A 21,514-nucleotide genomic window follows, 5' to 3' on the forward strand; every position below is an offset into this window, starting at 1 on the left:
CAGGGGTTCGAAACCAGGCTGGCCAACATGGCGAAACCCCATCTCTAAAAATTAAAAAAAAAAAAAAAAAAAAATTAGCCAAGTGTGGTGGTGGGCACCTGTAATCCCAGCAACCTGGGAGGCTGAGGCAGGAGAATTGCTGGAACCCGGGAGGAGGAGGGTGCAGGAGCCGAGATCGTGCCACTGCACTCCAGCCTGGGTGACAGAGCAAGACTCCATTTCAAAAATAAATAAATAAATAAAAGAGAACAATTTGACAAAAACAGGAGGCTCAGGCCAATTCTCCTGCCTCATACAAACATACACACACACACACACACACACACACACACACATATATATATTTTTAGACAGAGCCTCTCACTCTTGTTGCCCAGGCTGGAGTGCAGTGGTGCGATCTTGGCTCACTGCGACCTCCACCTCCCGGATTCAAGTGATTCTCCTGCCTCAGCCTCCTCAGTAGCTGGGATTACAGGCGCCCGCCCCCATGCCCAGCTAATGTTTGTACTTTTAGTAGACAGGGTTTCGCCATGTTGGCCAGGCTGGTCTCGAACTCCTGACCTCAGTTGATTTGCCCACCTCAGCCTCCCAAAGTGCTGGGATTACAGGCGTGAGCCACCACGCCTGGCCTTAGACATCATTTTTATTTGTTGGCTTCGAAGGGCAACTGACCAATTTATATATAAAGGATATAAACTACAACTATTTTCCCACTTCGTGTAGAATGTGGAAAGGAAATAGTGTGTGGGCACACCTTAAATGATGCTAAACTTCTTCCTACAGTGTGTAAACTGGCTTGTCCAAAAGGCCAAAGTGTTTCTGTTGAGAAACACTGATGACCAATCTCCTCTTTGTGGTCCTGTGATACTGTGAAATACATATTTAATCTTCCTCCCTGTTTCCCGGCATACAATTCCTAAAACCCTCAGAATCTGCAAAATAAGATTTTTTTAATGCTAATGATTGAATGACAGCTGGAGGCTCCTAGAGAGCCTCAGGATTGGGGCTGATTGTCAGGGCTTTCAGTGCCACCTCCCAACCTCTAAGAGAGAGGCTGAAGGTCAAGCTGACCACCAATGGTCAATGATGTAATCATTAATGACTATATAATGAAGCTTCCATAAAAACCCAAATTGAGGCCGGGCACAGTGGCTCATGCCTGTAATCCCAGCACTCTGGGAGACTGAGGTGGGTGGATTACTTGAGGTCACGAGTTCGAGACCAGCCTGACCAACATGGTGAAACACTGTCTCTATTAAAATACAAAAAATTAGCCAGGCGTGGTGGCACACATCTGTAATCTCAGCAACTTGGGAGGCTGAGGAAGGAGAATCACTTGAACCTGGGAGGCAGGTTCAATGTTTATCTTGTAACTGACTATGTTACTAAATTTTTTTTTTGGCCAGGTGCAGTGGCTCAAGCCTGTAATCCCTGCACTTTGGGAGGCCGAGACAGGCGGATCACAAGGTCACGAGATCGAGACCATCCTGGCTAACATGGTGAAACCCCGTCTCTACTAAAAAATACAAAAAAACTAGCTGGGTGAGGTGGCGGGCGCCTGTAGTCCCAGCTACTCGGGAGGCTGAGGCAGGAGAATGGCGGGAACCCGGAAGGCGGAGCTTGCAAAAAACTTTTCCAGCCTGGGTGACTGAGACTCCGTCTCAAAAAAAAAAAAAAAAAAAAAAAAAAAAAATTTTTTTTTTTTTGAGAGCTAGTCTCACTCTGTCACCCAGGCTGGAGTGCAGTGGCGTGATCTCAGCTCACTGCAACCTCTGCCTCTCGGGTTCAAGCAATTCTCCTGCCGCAGCCTCCCGAGTAGCTGGGACTACAGGCACCTGCTACCATGCCCGGCTTACTTTTTTGAATTTTTTTGTTTTTTTTTTGAGACAAGAGTTTCGCTCTTGTTGCCCACGTTATAACGCAACGGTGCGATCTCAGCTCACCGCAACCTCCGCCTCCCGGGTTCAAGCGATTCTCCTGCCTCAGCCTCCTGAGTAGCTGGGATTACAGGCCACACCCAGCTAATTTTTTGTATTTTCAGTAGAGACAGGGTTTCTCCATGTTGGTCAGGCTGGTCTCAAACTCCTGACCACAGGTGAACCGCCTACCTCAGCCTCCCAAAGTGCTGGGATTACAGGATTGAGCCACTGTGCCCAGCCTTTTTTTGTATTTTTAGTAGAGATGGGGTTTCACCATGTTGGTCAGGATGGTCTTGAACTCCTGACCTCAAATGATCCGCTTGCCTCGGCCTCCCAAAGTGCTGGGATTTACAGGTGGGGTCACCATGCCCAGCCTTGAATTATAAATTGTAATCACTATTTTCTTGGGGTTTTGATGTAATAATCATATCGCACATGAAAACAACGTTGTCTTCTTTCCTCAATTTTTTGTCTTTTTTCCTTTTTCTTGGCTTAACACATTTGCCAGAACTTCCAGAAATGCTAAATAATAATGTCGATTGTTGGCATCATTGAGGATTCTGACTTTAACTGGAAGATCTCTAATGTTTCACAGTTAGGTAATATTAGTCTGGTTAATATTTTCTTACTATTTCTCACCTTTTTTTGGGGGGCGGGGGACAGTCTCGCTCTATCGCCCAAGCTGGAGGGCAATGGCATGATTTTGAATCACTGCAGCCTTCACCTGAGCTCAAGTGATCTGCCCACCTCGGCCTCCCAAAGTGCTGGGATTACAGGCATGAGCTGTTGTGCCTGGCCTATTTCTCACCTTCTTAAAAAGTTTAGGACATGTTATGATTTTTTTTTTTTTTTTTTGAGACGGCGTCTCGTTCTGTTGCCCAGGTTGGAGGGCAGTGGCGCAATCTTGGCTCACTGCAACCTCTACCTTCCTGGTTCAAGCAATTCTCCGTGCCTCAGACTCCTGACTAGCTGGGATTACAGGCACCAGCCACCACGCCCGGCTAATTTTTGTTTTTAGTAGAGACGGAGTTTCACCATCTTAGCCAGGCTGGTCTTGAACTGACCTCAGGTGATCCACCTGCCTTGGCCACCCAAAGTGCTGGGATTACAGGCATGAGCCACTGCGCCCGGCCTTGAAATGTTTGATAGCCTACTTCTCTTCTAAAAAGCTGTGTAATTATGTATAAGTTATATATATATGTGCATAAATAGATGTCTACTTTTTTTTTTTTGAGACGAAGTCTCACTCTGTTGTCCAGGCTGGAGTGCAGTGGCACAATCTCAGCTCACTGCAACCTCCACCTCCTGGGTTCAAACTATTCTCCTGCCTCAGCATCTCAAGTAGCTGGGATTACAGGTGCCTGCCACCATGCCCAGCTAATTTTTGTATTTTTAGTAGAGACAGGGTTTCACCACATTGGTCTGGCTAGTCTCAAACTCCTGACCTTGTGATCCGCCCGTCTCAGCTTCCCAAAGTGCTGGGATTACAGGCGTAAGCCACTATACCCGGCCCTACTTTTTTTTTTTTGAGACAGAGTCTCACTCTGTTCCCCAGGCTGGAGTGCAGTGGTGTGATCAAGGTTCACTGCAACCTCTGCCTTCTGGGTTCAAGTGATCATCCTACATTAGCCTCCCAAGTAGCTGGGACCATAGGTGTACGCCATCATGCTTGGTTAATTTTGTGTTTTTTGTAGAGACAGGGTTTCACCATGTTGCCTAGGCTGATCTTGAACTCCTGGGCTCAAACAATCTGTCTACTTCGGCTTCCCAAAGTGTTGGGATTACAGGTATGAGCCACCACAGCCAGTCTACTTTCATTTTTTAATAAATTCCTCTCGAAGGCAGGTTAGCAATACCTACAGAATCATTTACAAGTCAAAGAAGAAATTTTTCTTTTTTCTTTGTTTATGAGACAGGGTTTTGCTCTGTTGCCCAGGCTGCAGTGCAGTGGTGCCATCAGGGCTGACTGCAGCTTCAACCCTGCCAGGCTCAAGTGATCCTCCTGCCTCAGCCTCCTGAGAAGCTGGGACCACAGCTGTGTGCCACCACATCTGGCTAACTTTTTCATGTTTTGTAGAGACGAGGGCTTGCCATGTTGGCCAGGCTGGTCTCGAACTTCTGGGCTCAAGTGATCTGCCTGTCTTGGCCTCCCCAAGTACTGGGAGTATAGGAGCGAGCCACCTCATCCTGGTGGAATTTGTCTTATTTAATGGACTCATGTTATTTTTCATTCTTTCAACGTTACTTCACCGTCTCCGTACCTTTCTCATGAAGCTCTGCTCCTAATTAACTTTTGGCCAGACTATGTCATAGACTTGAAAAACTGCTCTCAGAGTTCTACAACATTTCAATCAACAAGCTCACCTCTCAGAGTCGCTAGTATGGAGAACACAATATAACGATACATTTAGTTATAAAAGCTCTGACTTGTTTCATAAGACACACACGTCACACTGCTTTTTACTCTACGTACACAGAGGTAAATTCCAGAAAACATACTGAAATTTGAAGCTTTATTAAAAAGGCAAGGGAAAAAAGCAGAACCTTAGATGCTAAACACTGGACACAGAAGAAAAGGGCATGCCCTCTTACCTGCACTTCAATTTGAAGATCCTTGTCCAGGAGTGCTCTCTTCTTCAGGATCTCGGCTCGGAGCTGCTCTTTGTGCTTGAAGAGCAGAGCTGACAGCTTAGTGGCATTCTGCTTGCTACGTTTCTGCTCCACACTCTCTTCACGCTTCCGTTTTTTTGCTGCCTGTTTTTCTTCTTTATCTATCTTATCCAAAATATACTTCATCACCTGGTTACAGACAATCATTCTAGAGAAAAATACACAACCTATGTAATGCTGCGCGTTTTATTATGAAAGGCTTAAGACATGACTCTTCTATGCCTCTACAGATGAGACACAAACTTTCTGTGACTGGAAAATTTCAAGAGTGGTTCAAACCAGTTATGAGCAATTATTAGTGCCAAGTGTTCTCATTTAATAAACTTCAATCAAGATAAACAAGTATAAACTCAGAACACTGTGCATGTGCACGATAAAGAGAAGAGACGGACAGACAAGACCCTGCATCTCCCCTACCTTTGATTCTCTTCTCTTTCAGCTGGAGTCATGCTCTTTTTCTGTTTTAAATGTTCTATTACAGCATTATGCTTCATCACCACCTTCAGGACAGAATAAATCCAAAAGCGCATATTTTATAATGACCACAGGTTAGTACACAGATAACAACAGTAGAAATCTGAGCACATACGTATTTTTTTAAAGAAACTGTAAGAATTCATAAATAAAATTAGCAGCTACTAGATGGCCTGGGTGCTTACCACCTAATGGGGACTGCTAGGCTAAGCACTTGACATTACCTCGTTTATTCCTTATAACAACACTGAACCATAGCAATAATTTTATAAACAAGATACTGAGACATAAAGAAATTAACCACCTTGTTTGAGAAACAATAAGTAATACAGCTGAAATTTTAACCTGGCTATTCTTCTCCAAAGGCCGTATTTTTAACATTATGCTTTCTTCCCAGGAATGAATTTTAAAAAGCTGTCCCTTGTCTCCCCTATATAAAGATTAGGAGATAGACAGACAGTGTAGTAATTCTCAGTTTATACATATCCAGTAAAGCTGGGTAATAATACATTTAAATATAATACATATAACCATCATTTTCATAAGAATACTACATCTTTAAAATAACTTCGCTGTTTAGAAAGTGCTTCTACGTTTATGACCTCATTTAATCATTGCAATAATCTCATGTGGCTGGAAAGAGAAGAGTTTTAAGAGGCTATAGCCAAGGAGGGATAAATGAGTTTCACGGACTGTGAATGGGAGACCTAGGAACTGAATGAAGGTCTCACGACTTGGTAACACTTAAAATCCACACTCAAACTCCTGCCTAGTACTGAGCGAAGCAAGCTATAGGTAGATGAAAACATGGTTTTTGCCAGTAATGTTATCGGATGTTATATGTATGACTTCACTTTAGTAGACTAATTCTAACTCACCTAAATTGCTTTCTTTCACTAATGTGCCATTGCAAGATGTTGCTGAATGATGCCACTTTCTATTTAAGCTATGAAATAATGTTTTTAAAAACTTTTTTACGAAGGTGTGGCTAGAAATACAAATGAGTTTAATCTGTCTATAATTTGCATAGTCTACATGCAAACTAAAGAATGACAGCTTTGAATAACTTTAAAGGAATTGCTATAATGTCCAAAGTGACTTTAAAACTTAGGTTAAACCCTCAAGTTTTATAGTAATCATTAAAGCTCATAACTCCATTCTTCCCATCTTAGTCCTCCCAAAATAGAAGTCATTCCTAATAAGCACTGACTACATATTATATGTATCTAATGAAGAGTTCCACACCACAGTAGTCATTCAATATTTTTTTTGGTCAATTCAGTGTTTCTTCTAAATTTAAACATTAATGACTTTGTCTCATTTAGGAAACCTAACACAACCAAACACTAAGTCTACTGCACAGCACAATAATTCAAGCTACTGAACATGCTGCTTTTACTTAATAACTTTACCTGTTTCTGAATGATTTCACTTTGATTAGAAGCTTGGAGGGTGTGTTCACGCTTAATTTCTATCTGTTGCTGTTTCTTCTTTTGCTGCTGATCCCTGAGTTGCTGAACCCTTTGCAACTGCTCTTGCACACTGGCTGCCTGCACTGTAACCACATTCTGAATCTGGTGAGTCTGCACAGCATTGCTTTGCTGAATTTGGATAGGTAACTGCAGTTTGATTTGCTGGGGCACACCACTTTGCTGAGCCTGTATCTGAGCCACAACCTGTGACTGGATCTGAGAGAGAACCTGGACTTGTTGTTGCAGCTGAGGCACAGCAATGACTTGGGGCTGTGGCTGCTGTATTTGTAGCTGAGGACGGGATGGGGATGAAACAGTAACTTGATTTAAAGTTTGTCCTGATGAAAGAGTTTGAGTTGAAGACTGTACCTGGGGTTGTGATTGTGGCTGGCCTTGGGAAGGTATCTGAAGAGATGTATGTGGTTGAATTGGAATCGGTTGTGAGGTTGTAGTCTGAACCTGGGATTGTTGTCCAGGAGACAGTTGGGATGGAGTTGATGGACGTATTCGAGCCTGTGATGGACTTTGGACACGAACAGGAGACTGTCCTTGGACATTACTTTGAGGCTGAGACTGTGCTGCGACTTGGGGTTTGGATGACTGTGCTTGGGTGGGTTGTGCTTCAGAAGGGACATGGGATGAAACAGTTGTTTGCGTCTGAACTTCAGGCTGAGTCTGAACTTCAGGCTGAGCTGGGGACTGGGGCTGGGTTTGGGGCTGGGGCTGAGCTGAAGGCTGAGCAGTCTGTGGCTGGGCTTCTGCCGGACCCACACTTGACGACTGAGCTGCTGGCAGGGTTTTGTCTTGATGTACCTGCGTCTGGGGTGACAGTTTACTCTGTCTTTGTTCACCTGTACCTGTGAAAAGGAAAGATGAACCATTTATATTACTCTAGAACATAAGACTGTGGTTAAAGAAGAATCTGAAGGAAATTTTCCAAAGTTGAGAATTCTGGCTAGGCGTAGTGGCTCACACCTGCGCACTTTGGGAAGCTGAGGTGGGAGGATCGCTTGAGCAACACAGTGAGACCCCGTCTCTACACAAAATCAAAAAAAAAATAAAAATTATCTGGGCATGGTGGAGCATGCCTATGGTCCAAGCTACCCGGGAGGCTGAGGTGGGAGGATTGCTTGAGTCCAGGAGGTCAAGGCTGCAGTAAGCAGTAATGGTGCTACTTCACTTCAGCCTGGGTGACAGAGCAAGACCCTGTCTCAAAAAAATAAATAAAGTAAATAAAGTTAAGAATTTTGTATTTTGGTATAGAAGGTCTATGCCTTTGAAATGCTCCATTTGGACATGCTTAGGGCAGGACTCTCTGAAACTGGGGAGCCTGGGCCCTGCTTCTTGGCTGTCCCCTGTACACTATCCTAACTCTAGAGGGCTGGTTTCCAAAGTTAGTTGCAGCCTCTGGAAATCACCTGGGTCACCTGGCCCAGGCTAACTGTCAAGCCTCACTTTTCTCCCATGATGTAGTGGTAGTTACAATGACTTGCAGCAGAAGGCCAACAAAGTGGTTCTGGACCCGCTCTCAATCTCAGTCATGAACTGGATTTACCCACCCTCCCTGAGATCACCTCCATGACTCAATCAGCACCTACAAGGCTTAGCAAGGAGGAATTGTGGGCATAGTTACCAAGATAACCATTATTTTTGCCCCTTTTCTCTCTCTCTTTTTTAATGGGAGGGAGAGGGTGGTGGTAACAGGGAGTCTGTAAGAACAGGGTACAAAAGCTTCGAGATGTTGTGAGGCTGACTATGTCAACTGTTGAGCTCACTGGCTTGAGGCATATCCTTCCAAAGGTAAATACTGGTTCTCCTGTTGGCCTCTGTTAGCCCAGCAACGTGTAGTAGTAACATCCGACATTTCTGATAAACCCACAGCTCTACCTGCTGCTGTCGTGGAAACAGTGGTGGTGGTGGTGCTGGCTGTGGTGGCTGTTGTTGCCAATGGGGTAAAGAGGAATCGCTGAACAGTACCATTTGGCATTGCAGCTTGCATTAGCTGCTGGCCTGGGCCTGGGAGTACAGTCACCCCTTGAGGTATCAACTGCAACTGTCCAGTAGTTTGACCTTGTCCTTGAATTACTACTGTCAAACCTTGATTGCCACCCTGTGGAAAAAACACAACATGTAAACAGTGTTCAAAGCATCAATCTGTATGTGTATCATTTTTATTAAATCATTTTTATGTGTAATTATCTTTTAATATAATGAAAATGCATATTTGAATGTCACCAGCAGGAATTTAGATAAGCTAAAGTAAGAATATTTATGTTGCTTAGCAGGAAATACATCAACAATCCAGAATTCCAGTTCAAGCTCCCCCAATGGTCAGCCAGTAATCTGCCCACAAGCAACACTGTTCCTCCAGATCCAAGTTTCCCAATCTATAAAGTAAAGGTATTGAATGACTAAGGTCCCCACAAAATTCTGATTTTAAATAATCTTATATTCATATTTTACAATTTCAAAAGCATCTTCATAGATACTGCCTCATTCGATTCTCACAATGAACTTGTGACTTTGTGGGGTAGGCAGAGAAAATATTATTCTGATTCCCAACTAAGAAACTCAGGTTAGAAAGGTTAAGTACCCCACCCTACTTAAAGGTGAGATAAAAGGAGGTACCCAGATCTCCTGAATTCTGTCTTTTTTTTTTTTTTTTTGAGACGGAGTCTTGCTCTGTAGCCCGGGCTGGAGTGCAGTGGCCGGATCTCAGCTCACTGCAAGCTCCGCCTCCCGGGTTTAGGCCATTCTCCTGCCTCAGCCTCCGGAGTAGCTGGGACTACAGGCGCCCGCCACCTCGCCCGGCTAGTTTTTTGTATTTTTAGTAGAGTCGGGGTTTCACGGTGTTAGCCAGGATGGTCTCGATCTCCTGACCTCGTGATCCGCCCGTCTCGGCCTCCCAAAGTGCTGGGATTACAGGCTTGAGCCACCGCGCCCGGCCGAATTCTGTCTTTCAATACGTGCCAAATTACCTGTGGGGTGTGTGTGTGCTAAAGTGTAAAAAGCTTAGGGTTTTAGATATGTAATGCAAACACCAAGTAAGGAGGATCACTAAGGTCTGAGCAGTTACCAAAACGGGGTCTAGAAATTTAAAATTCTCTAGGCGCTGTCTCTTCTGTCTAGAACTTTAATTAAACTAGAAACCTTGAATACCAGGAACATGGTGGAGAACTGGAAAGCAAAAGTAAAAATCATCCCCTAAACTCCCAATGACCAAAACTGATGGCACAAAGTCCATGTACTAGGTAAGTTCCATATACGTGTGAGTTCCTCAAAACCTATTTACTCTTGCTTTTCTAAAATACGTTTTTTATGCACAAAATACACAAAATACCAAGTACAATTTAAAAATTGTGAAGTAAACATCTATAAAACCACGACTGTGGTCACCATTGCCAATGTCCTAGAAGCCCCCATGTGACTCACCCAGATCTCAATTCCCTCCCTCTCCCCTAGAGGTAAGCACTATCCTCACTTTGATGATAACGCTTTATTTCGTTATTACTTCGGGATATATCTTAGGTACATACAGGGCCACTGAGGTTCACAAACTCAGGAGCAATATTCACGAAGAATACAATGGGAATGGTGTCCCCTCCAGGCAGGCAATGCAGCAGCCCTGTATCCTTACACAAAATAGCTTAGTTTTTGCCTATTTCTGAATCTTATACAAATGAAATTATAACATGTATTTTTTTGGCAGCTACTTGCTTCTTCAGCTTACCATTATATATTTATGAGAATCATCTGCATAGTTCTGTGTGGTTGAAGTCTATTCATTTTTATTGCTATAGGAATATACTACAATTTACTTATCTAACTGGTTTTGATAGACATCTGAGTTGTTCTTAGTTTTTGACTCTTATGAACAATGCTGCTATGAATATTTATGCCAGGTATTCTGGTGCTCACATGACCAAGAACTTCTCTAGGGATATACCTAGAAGGTATACTGGGACCTGGGGCATATACAGCTTCAACTTTACCAGACAATGTCTGGGGGGTTTCCAAAATGGCTTAACTGACTGACAGGCCCACCAGCTGTGCATGAGAATTTCTTCTGCTCTACGCCTTTGCTAACTCTTGGTTTTGTTGGATATTTAAATTTGTACCAATCTCTTAAGCATATGGTTTTAATATGTACTTCTCTCATTATTAAGTTCAGCAGTTTTTTGGAATTTGGGACATTTAGATTTCTTCTTTCCTCATAATGTTGGTTTGTCCTTTTTTTTTTCTTTTTTCTTATTTTTGAGACGGAGTCTGTTGCCTAGTCTGGACTGCAGTGGTATATCTTGGCTCACTGCAACCTCCGCTTCCTGGGTTCAAGCAATTCTCCTGCCTCAGCCTCCCAAGCAGCTGGGATTACAGGCATACACCACCGCACCCGACTAATTTTTTTTTTTTTTTTTTTGAGACGGAGTCTCGCTCTGTCGCCCAGGCTGGAGTGCAGTGGCGCGATCTCGGCTCACTGCAAGCTCCGCCTCCCGGGTTCACGCCATTCTCCTGCCTCAGCCTCCCGAGTAGCTGGGACTACAGGCGCCCACAACCGCGCCCGGCTAATTTTTTGTATTTTTAGTAGAGACGGGGTTTCACCGTGGTCTCGATCTCCTGACCTTGTGATCCGCCCGCCTCGGCCTCCCAAAGTGCTGGGATTACAGGCGTGAGCCACCGCGCCCGGCCCGACTAATTTTTGTATGTTTAGTAGAAACGGGACTTCCCCATGTTGGCCAGGCTGGTCTGAAACTCCTGACCTCAAGTGATCCACCTGCCTTGGCCTCCCAAAACTTTGGCCTCCCAAAGTGCTGGGATTATAGGTGTGAGCCACCACATCTGGCCTGTTTGTCTTTTTTTCTACTGATCTATCTGGATTTTTTTCTTTCTTGACTTGTAGTAATTCTTTATATATTCTGGAGATATAATAGTCCTTGGTTGGTTCTTTTCTCATTTTCTTCACTCTCTCTGCAGCGCGTTTAATGAACAGAAGTTCTTATTTTTATTTTTAAAGTAGTTGAATTTATAAATATTTTCATTTATGGTTAGCATTTTCTGTCTGTTTAGGAAAGCTATAAAGATATTCTTCTATCTTATCTTCTAAAGGTATTATAGTTTTACCTTTCACAGTTAGGACTTTCATCCTCCTGGAATTGAGCTTATGTAGAGTGAGGTAATAATGGTCCAATTTCATAGTTTCCCATGTATATTCAATTGTCCCGGCACCATTTACTGAAAAGTCATCTCATCCTCAATGATCTGCAATGTCACGTTTGTCACATAACAAGTGTCCACATACATGGGGTTCATGTTCTGCACTCTCTACTGTTCTGTTGGTCTATCTGCCTCTCCTTATGTCTGTAACTCGCTGTATTAATTAGTGAAATATTATATACTAAGTTTTTTGTTTTTGTTTTTTTAAATGAAGTCTTGCTTTGTCGCCCAGGCTGGAGTGCAGTGGCACAATCTCAGCTCACTAAAACCTCTACCTCCCAGGTTCAAGCAATTCTCCTTCCTCAGCCTCCTGAGTAGCTGGGATTACAAGTGCATGCCACCACGGCCAGCTAATTTGTTTGTATTTTTAATAGAGACAGAGTTTCACCACGTTGGTCAGGCTGGTCTCGAACTCCTGACCTCAAGCAATCCACCTGCCCTGACCTCCCAAAGTGCTGGGATTACAGGCGCAAGCCACCATGCCCAGCCTGTACTAAGTTTTGATATCAGGTTATCATATAGGGCAAATAATCCTGTTCTTCAAAGGCATATTCTTTTTTTTTTTTTTTTTGTTTGAGACGGAGTCTCGCTCTGTCGCCCAGGCTGGAGTGCAGTGGCGCGATCTCGGCTCACTGCAAGCTCCGCCTCCCGGGTTCACGCCATTCTCCTGCCTCAGCCTCCTGAGTAGCTGGGACTACAGGCGCCCACAACCGCGCCCGGCTAATTTTTTGTATTTTTAGTAGAGACGGGGTTTCACCGTGGTCTCGATCTCCTGACCTTGTGATCCGCCCGCCTCAGCCTCCCAAAGTGCTGGGATTACAGGCGTGAGCCACCGCGCCCGGCCAAAGGTATATTCTTAATACTTTGTACCTCCATATAAACTTTTAGCATCAGCTTGTGAAGTTTCACTAAAAACGAAACCTCTTGGGATTTTGATGGGAGCTGCATTCAATCTATTAATCAATATTAGAAGACTTGCTAACAATACTAAGTCTTGTAAAGAAGTAGCTTAATATACCCAAATTTTATTTGTCTCATGGAGATTAGCCAATGAATACAATTTTGGTGGTTAAAAGGGTATCTGTCTCACTGTTATAGCTCACTGTCTAAGGATTACTCTAGTAGTTGGGGTTTATTATACCCTGTCTAAGAGGTATTTCTGTTTGACTCCAGGAAGTAGCCATTTCTTCAAATCAGCACATTTAAAAACTTATCAAAATAAGTTCATGTTTTTAAACTTAGAGCAAGAATAAAGAAGATCACCTCTAAAGTTAAAATAGAGTTATGTTACTTACGTGGCCCTGTGTTAACTGAGTGAGTTGAGCCATGGTGAGCTTCACTTGTCCTTGTTGGGGGCGAGGGGGTTGTGAGGCTGAAGACTGTATATTTGAAGTGGATGTTGCTGAAGTTAAGCTTTTCTGCCCAGGTGTTGAGGAAACTGTGTTAGGGGCAGAGATTGCAGTGGAGACAGGCTGTCCCCTGATGATTTGAGTCATCACTTGCTGAGGAGCACCTACACAAACAGCAAAACATTATGAAGGCTTATACATCTTTGGCATTATTTTGAATTGAAATAATTCAACACCTTAGATTAATGTATTCTTTTCCATCTTCAAAAAAACATGGGCTATTAAAATTCTTCCTATAAATCTAAAACCAAAATGACAATAGGGAAGACAAAAGAGAATATATAAAATATACTGTTTATAAGGCTGCCTTTTCTTAGGAATATAATATTAAAAATAAGATGCTAATTTAAATTAAAAAATTCATACGAATTTTAAACAAAATATAAAGAATCTGGAAAATTCTGGGCCAATTGCATTTATAATAAGCTTCTCTTACAGCTATTTGACAGACAGCTTGGGAGAACCAGGAGGGCAAGGACCACTATATCCTCAATACTAGGGCAGGGTCCTCAAATTATGCTTTTTTTTTTTTTGAGATGGAGTCTCGCTCTGTTGCCCAGGCTAGAGTGCAGTGGCGTGATCTCGGCTCACTGCAACCTCTGCCTCCTGGGTTCAAGCGATTCTCCTGCCTCAGTTTCCTGAGTAGCTGGGACTACAAGCATGTCCCACCAAACCCAGCTAATTTTTTGTATTTGTTTTAATAGAGACGGGTTTCACCATGTTAGTCAGGATGGTCTCGATCTCCTGATCTTGTGATCCGCCTGCCTTGGCCTCCCAAAGTGCTGGAATCACAGGCGTGAGCCACCGCACCTGGCCCAAATAATGCTTTCATAATAATTGTTCAATAAATGTCTACTGAATGAATGAAGTTGAACTGGAATGGCTCTACAGTTTTCCATAAATCTCTTTTTAGTTTAACTTGCTGAAACTAGAATAGGCAAGCGGAATTTTCCCCCATGTAGAACAGTTGCTAAGAATAATTTTCTGGTAGCTAATTTGACATTTACAGACTCATTACTAACTACTGAAAAACATCAAATTTCTCAAGTTTTTAATATTTACTTGCTACATTTGTTCCATCTGTGAATACACATATACTTTCTTTGTGTTTCTCTTAATGGCTGAATGATACTTCATGTTACTGCACATGTATAAAATGAAACCTATTTTGACATTTAGAATACTTCCCCCATGCCTTTTTGTTGTTGTTATTGTTAAACTAACGCCATGGTAAAATCCCTGCTTATACATTTCTGGGTGCTTCTGGTTATTTCTTTTAAGTAATCCCCCCAAAAATATTACTGGGTTCACAGTAGAATTATAGTACTAAGTTGAAGTTTTGAAAGGTTATTCCAATTCATACTACCGCCACGTCTGTATGCCTATTTCACTGAACCCTGCCAACCCTTGATATCACCAGTAAAGTAAAATATTCAGGCAACTGCAAATAGTATCATGTATCACAGTGTCTGAATTTCTCAATTACTACAGGCTGGCATTAAAAACTGTTTTAAGTCACTGTTCTTCATTTGTGAATTCTCTCTCCACACTCTGCCCATTTCTCTTCCTACTTATTTAATACATATTTTTAAATACTAATTTTTCCACTTTGCCATCTACCTTTTTATTTCTAAACTTGCAATTTTAAAAAATGCGGTCAAATAGACTAGTCTTTTTAAAAATTTTGACTTTAATTATTGCTTGTAAAGTTCTCTTGTATTCTCTCATTAGATATATCCTCCCAAGAATGTTCTTAGTCATGGTGTATGTTGTAACACAGAAGTCTATTTTCCCCCCAAACTATAAACCAATTATTCTAGCATCATTTACTGATGCAAAATGACACCATTGTCATGCAGCCAATTCTCACATATAATGCCTCTGTAACTATTTGTGTTGCTTCCTTTGGTATCATGCTCATTTTGGTGACCTTATAACATGCTTTAACAACTGGTTGTACAACTTTTCCATTACTCTTTCTTCTAAATTTTTCTTTGTTACTCTCATTCATTTATTCAAGATGAACTGAAAGACAACATAACATAGTGTGGCCAAGGGCTTTGAGAACTCCTGTAGCGCAGCGCTAGATCCTTGCCTTGCAGTCTGAGAAACAATACATGAAAAGTTACTACTTCCAGATCCCCTGGTGCAATCTTGGCTCACCGCAACCTCTGTCTCTAGGGCTCAAGCAATTCTCCCTGCCTCAACCTTGAGTAGCTGGGATTATAGGCGCCCACCACCATTCCTGGTTTTTTTGCATTTTTAGTAGAGACAGGGTTTCACTATGTTGGGCAGGCTGGTCTTGAACTCCTGACCTCAGATAATCTACAATTCCTTTTGAGTTAAAAAAGCTCACTTTATTTTTATTGTACTTTTTCATTCCTAATTCTGTGAACAAGCATACTCCTCCCTTTTCCCTGGATTAGACTTGCAAAATAATGGTCTAATTTTTTTTGTCTTTTTTGTTTTGTAATTATTATTACTTGTGCTTTCATTTCCTCCCTCATTTTCTTTCCTTTTTTCTTTTTTTGAAACAGGGTTTCACTCTGTCACCCAGACTGGAGGTGCAGTGGCAAGACTGTGGCTCACTGCAGCCTTGACCTCTTGGGCCCATGTGATCCTCCTGCCTCAGCATCCCAAGTGGCTGAAACCACAGGCATGTGCCACCACGCTTGGCTAACTATTCAGAAATTTTTTGTAGAGATGAGAGTCTCACTACGTTGCCCAGGCTGTCTAGAACTAATAGGTTCAAGTGATCTGACTGTCTTGGTCTCCCAAAGTGCTGGGATTACAGGTGTGAGCCACCACATCAGGTCTTGTTTTCTTTTGAAACTTGTTTTATATATGTTTCTAACTTCTGATTAATAGAGGTATTTTTGGTCTGTTTTATTCACTGATTTATTTCAATGGCCTAGAATAGGTGTTCAAATATGTATTGAATAGACTGAATCACCTCCAAGTTTAACTGCGGCGTCAAGGCTTAAGGTTGCTATTTGAGAATTGCTTCATAATTACATATTTGATGTATCTTTAACTTAAAAGTTACTTAGAATGTACTTTGATATGGAGTTTCGCTCTTGTTGCCCAGGCTGGAGTGAAATGGCATGGCCTCGGCTCACTGCAACCTCTGCCTCCTGGGTTCAAGTAATTCTCCTGCCTCAGCCTCCCGACTAGCTGGGATTACAGGTGCCCTCCACCATGCCCGGCTAATTTTTGTATTTTTAGTAGAGATGGGGTTTCACCATGTTGGCCAGGCGGTCTCAAACTCCTGACTTCAGGTGATCTGCCCGCCTTGGCCTCCCAAAGTGGTGGGATTACAGGAGGGAGCCACTGTGCCTGGGTTAAGCCTATAAATATTTTAAATGAATGTGTATTTCGGAAGGTACTAAAGTTGATACATAGTTTAACTGTGGCTTACTATGTTCCTATTAATTCCTCCTTGATTTCAAATAGTTTTGCTTTGTACACTTTAATATGACATGCTACTTAATTCATAAAGATTCAAGATTATACCTTAACTGCAATCTTTTTCTCTTTTCTTTTTTTTTTAAACAGGTCGTGCTCTGTCTCCCAGGCTGGAGTGCAGTAGCATGAGCATACTTCACTGCAGCTTTCGATGCCTGGGCTCAAGCAATCCTCCCATATCAGCCTCCCAAGTAGCTGGGGCTAAAGGCGTGCTTCAGGATGCCTGGTTACTCTTTTATTTTTTGTAGAGATGGGGTCTCACTATGTTGCCCAGACTGGTCTCCAACTCTTGGCTTCAAGTGATCCTCTTGCCTCAACCTTCCAAAGTTTTGGGATTATAGGCTTGAGCTACTGTGCCTGGCCACGATCTTTACCCTTTTTTTTTTTTTTTCACATGGAGTCTCACTCTTTTTGCCCAGGCTGGAGTACAGTGGCACAATCTCGGCTCACTGCAACCTCCGCCTCCTGGGTTCAAGCAACTCTCCTGCCTCTGCTTCCCGAGTAGAGTAGTTGGGATTACAGGTGCTCACCACCACACCCTGCCAATTTTTGTATTTTTAGTAGAGACGGGGTTTCACCATGTTGGCCAGGATGGTCTCAAACTCCTGACCTCAGGTGATCTGGCCCGCCTTGGCCTCCCAAAGTGCTGGGATTACAGGCGTGAACAACTGCGCCCGGCCGATCTTTACCTTTAAGCCAATAAACAAATGACTATTTTTCATAAAATTTTCCTTTTTATTAAACATTGAATTTTATTCTGTCCAGTATCAGTAGGGCCATCCTTGTCTTTTCTTTCTTTTTATGGCCTTTATTTTGCGTGCCTGTGTCCATCTTTAATTTTTAACCTTTCCAGCTTTTGTAGTAATTTGATTTTAGCTACATTTCTCATAAATGTATAGGGTTTTAAAAAAAAATCTTTAATGTCTTCAACTTTTTTTTTCTTTTTTGAGACAGGGTCTCACTCTGTTGCCCAAGCCGGAGTGCAGTGGCATGATCTTGGCTCACTGCAACCTCCACCTCCTGGGTACAAGTGATTCTTCCACCTCAGCCTCCCAAGTAGCTGGGAGTACAGGTGCAGGAGACACCATGCCTGGCTAATTTTTGTATATTTTTTGTAGAGATGGCATTTCACCATGTTGGCCAGGCTGGTCTTGAACTCCTGGGCTCAAGTGACATTCCTGCCTTGGCCTTCCAAAGTGCTGGGATTACAGGGGAGACCCACCTAGCCTGGCCACTCTTCAACTTTTAAAATGGTAGTTTTAACCTATTCACATTAAGAGTAATAAATGAACGTCTGGCACTGCATTTGTAATTTTGTTTTATGTGTTTCTTTGCTGTCTCCTTGATTTTCTGTCTTTTGCTATACAGACTGTTTCCCTTACTTCAATTATATATTTTATTTATTAGTGGTTTCTATTACATTTTTAATAAGCATACTTCAACCTATTTTTACTGTCAAGGTCAAAATGAAATAATATCATTGAATAGATCTCACAATGGATTAGAAATTTAGTATGCTTTGAAGTATTAATTCAAATTGTATTTCTTGCATGTAGTGCCAAATGCAGATAATTACATATTTCCTAGACTGGCTGTTCAGATGTAAAATGATAATGCTGGATGGATAAATACCTGGCTGTACCATCACAGGTGTTCGAATAATTGCTTTTCCTAGTGTTGACTGTTGGAGTGGTGTTCTAATCACGGTCATACCAGGGCGAATCTGAGGCCCTGTGATTACCTATAAATGACACAAAGAGCAATTAATTAAAATGCTTTAAAAAGACTAAAGTATAACGGACTTAGAATCCAAGATCTTTAAATATTCTACATTAATAAAAATGTTTACAGAAATGACAGGGGCTCTTGAACATTACATTTTAAATTGTATTAAACATCAGAATAAAGATGGAATTTTGAGGAAAGAAAACTTAATTCAAATGCTATCATACAAAATTCCCTGCCACTGATACAAAAAATAGCCTGAGGACTAAAAGGAAGGAACACATGCCAGTGGGGCTCTGCTCTGTAACTAGTGCTCACAGGACAATGTGGAGTCCCACTTTCTGTAAGCTCCAGATCATGCCCGTAACCCACAGAATATAACAGGAAGATCAGAAACCCTATTTTCTTTCACAGTTTTAAAAAAATTATTTATTTATTTATTTTAAAGATAGGGTCTCACTCTGTTGCCCAAGATGGAATGCAGTGATGCAATCACAGTTCACTGCAGCCTGGCTCACTCTTGGGCTTAAGCAATCCTCCTGCCTCAGCCTCCCAAGAAGCTAGGACTATGGGTGAATGGCACCATGTCTGGCTAATCATTCGTTCGTTCATTCATTCATTCATTCATTCATTTATTTATTTAGAGATAGAGTCTCGCTTATTTATTTATTTACTTATTTAGAGACAGATTCTCGCTCTTTCACCCAGGCTGGAGTACAGTGGCGTGATCTCGGCTCCCTGCAACCTCCACCTCCCGGGTTCAAGCAATTCTCCTGCCTCAGCCTCCTGAGTAGCTGGGACTACAGGCGTGTGCCAACCACACCCAGCTAATTTTTGTATTTTTAGTAGAGACGGGGTTTCATCATATTGACCAGGATGGTCTCGATCTCTTGACTTGGTGATCCGCCCACCTTGGCTTCCCAAAGTGCTGGGATTACAGGCATGAGCCACCGCACCTGGCCCGGCGAATCTTCTAACTCTTTTTTTTTTTGAGACACAGTCTCACTGTGTCACTCAGACTGCAGTGCAGTGGCTCCATCTCAGCTCGTGGTGGCCTCTGCCTTGTGGGTTCAAGCAATTCTCATCCCTTATCCTCCCAAGTAGCTGGGAATAGCTGGGACTACAGGTGCGTGCCACCATGTCCAGCCAATTTTTTGTATTTTTAGTAGAGATGGGGTTTTGCCATTTTGTTTAGGTTGTTCTCGAACTCCTGGCCTTAAGTGATCCTCTCGCCTCAGCCTCCCAAAGTGCTGGCATTACAGGCGTGAGCTACTGTCCCTGGCCCTTTCATAGTTTTAAAGGGGAAACCAGGGCCGGGTGCAGTGGCTCACGCTTGTAATCCTAGCACTTTCTAAGATCAAGGAGGGCAGATCACAAGGTCAGGCGATCGAGACCAGGAGAATGGCGTGAACCCGGGAGGCGGAGCTTGCAGTGAGCTGAGGTCTCGTCACTGCACTCCAGCCTGGGTGACAGAGCGAGACTCCGTCTAAAAGGGAAACTAGAAAGTATGTTATTTTCAGTTCTATAGTTAGGTTCAGAACATTTTCAAAAATTTAAAATTTTAAACCTTTTCCGTAATACTAGTTTACAAAACTTTAAGTCTTTTCCATACTAGTAACAAAGAAATTACGTATCTGGGCCAGGTGCGGGGGCTCACACCTGTAATCCCAGCACTTCGGGAGGCCGAGGCAGGTGGATCACCTGAGGTCAGGAGTTTGAGACCATCCTGACCAACATGTTAAAACCCCGTCTCTAATAAAAATACAAAATTAGGCCGGGCATGGTGGCTCAAGCCTGTAATTCCAGCACTTTGGGAGGCCGAGACGGGTGGATCACGAGGTCAGGAGATCGAGACCATCCTGGCTAACACGGTGAAACCCTGTCTCTACTAGAAAGTACAAAAAACTAGCCAGGCAAGGTGGTGGGCGCCTGTAGTCCCAGCTACTCGGGAGGCTGAGGCAGGAGAATGACGTAAACCTGGGAAGCGGAGCTTGCAGTGAGCCGAGATTGCGCCACTGCACTCTGGCCTGGGTGACAGAGCAAGACTCCGTCTCAAAAAAAAAAAAAAAAAAAAAAATTAGCCAGGTGTGATGGTGGGCGCCTGTAATACCAGCTACTTGGGAGGCTGAGGCAGGAGAATCGCTTGAATTCAGGAGGCAGAGGTTGCAGAGAGCTGAGATCATGCCACTGCTCCTGGCCTGGGCAACAAGACTGAAACTCTGTCTTAAAAAAAGAAATGATGTATCTAATATGTGTACATATCAGCTGATAACAAACTAGTTAACAGTACTGTAGATTACTTTTTAAATTTTTTTTTTAGACAAGGTCTGGCTCTATTGCCCAGGTTAGAGTGCGGTGGCACAATCTCAGCTCACTGCAGCCTTCCCTTCCCAGGCTCAAGTCATCCTCCCACCTCAGCCTCCTGAGGTGCTGGGACTACAGGTGAGCACCATCACGCTTGGCTAATTTCTGTATTTTTTGTAGAGACAGGGTTTTGCCATGTTGCCCAGGCTGGCCTTGAACTCCTGAGCCCAAGTGATCTGCCCGCCTTGACCTCCCAAAGTGTTCGGATTACAGGCGTGAGCCGCCGCTCCTGGTCCAGATTTTAAATTTGATTTCTTAGCGAGCCTACACAGCACACTTCCTTGGGTGGTCTAGTGCTGTCCACTGTTTTACATAAAAAAATGTTCTTTATAAAATCCTAGAAAGCAATTATTCTTCTTCATAAACCATACTATGTGTCATTAACTAAATGTTAAATATTAAAACTTCATGTATCATTTTCACTTATCAGAAATATAACAGATTTTTTTCCTAATCAGTACTCTGTCACAGATGCAGTAATAGGCAAAGGAAACTGAGTTGGATTAATCTTGGAAGAAGCCATTATAAAAACAATGTGATGTGCTCAACACATCAAACCAAGTAAGTCGGTAAGAATTCTTACTTGTGAATTGCTTGTGGTTCCTCCAGAGCCTGAGGTATTGGGTCTAATTGTGACTGTTGCTGTCCTGGGCTGGAATGAAGTAAAGGTTTGCTGACTGGTACCTGTACTTGATGGAATGATACCCAGGACTTTCTGCTGTACTTGAACAACGCCTTAAAAAAAGATGAAGCCATAATTAAAAACTGTCACTTTATTAGAAAGCATTACGTGTTGCTCGGTTGT

At 42.7% G+C, this 21,514-nt stretch overlaps 2 protein-coding genes across 3 annotated transcripts in view; both read right to left on the reverse strand.

Moving 5' to 3' along the window:
* Positions 1 to 21,514, reverse strand: part of KPNA2 (karyopherin subunit alpha 2) — a 140,903-nt gene that overhangs the window by 86,222 nt on the left and 33,167 nt on the right. The gene's annotated exons all lie outside the window — the stretch shown is intronic.
* The window catches only part of BPTF (bromodomain PHD finger transcription factor), a 152,200-nt gene that overhangs the window by 29,076 nt on the left and 101,610 nt on the right, over positions 1 to 21,514 (reverse strand). The window contains exons 19-25 of one of the 2 annotated variants that reach the window (XM_050762382.1): positions 21,293 to 21,444; positions 18,253 to 18,361; positions 13,042 to 13,259; positions 8,423 to 8,645; positions 6,476 to 7,392; positions 5,007 to 5,089; positions 4,512 to 4,737 (exon numbers count right to left, since the gene is read on the reverse strand). In XM_050762382.1, the coding sequence (XP_050618339.1) occupies positions 4,512 to 4,737; positions 5,007 to 5,089; positions 6,476 to 7,392; positions 8,423 to 8,645; positions 13,042 to 13,259; positions 18,253 to 18,361; positions 21,293 to 21,444 (1,928 nt within the window). The remainder of the gene's footprint in view (positions 1 to 4,511; positions 4,738 to 5,006; positions 5,090 to 6,475; positions 7,393 to 8,422; positions 8,646 to 13,041; positions 13,260 to 18,252; positions 18,362 to 21,292; positions 21,445 to 21,514) is intronic. The other variant, XM_050762383.1, reaches the window with a different exon arrangement.

The sequence above is a fragment of the Macaca thibetana genome, chromosome 16 (assembly GCF_024542745.1).
Source record: "Macaca thibetana thibetana isolate TM-01 chromosome 16, ASM2454274v1, whole genome shotgun sequence".
Classification (NCBI taxonomy): domain Eukaryota; kingdom Metazoa; phylum Chordata; class Mammalia; order Primates; family Cercopithecidae; genus Macaca; species Macaca thibetana.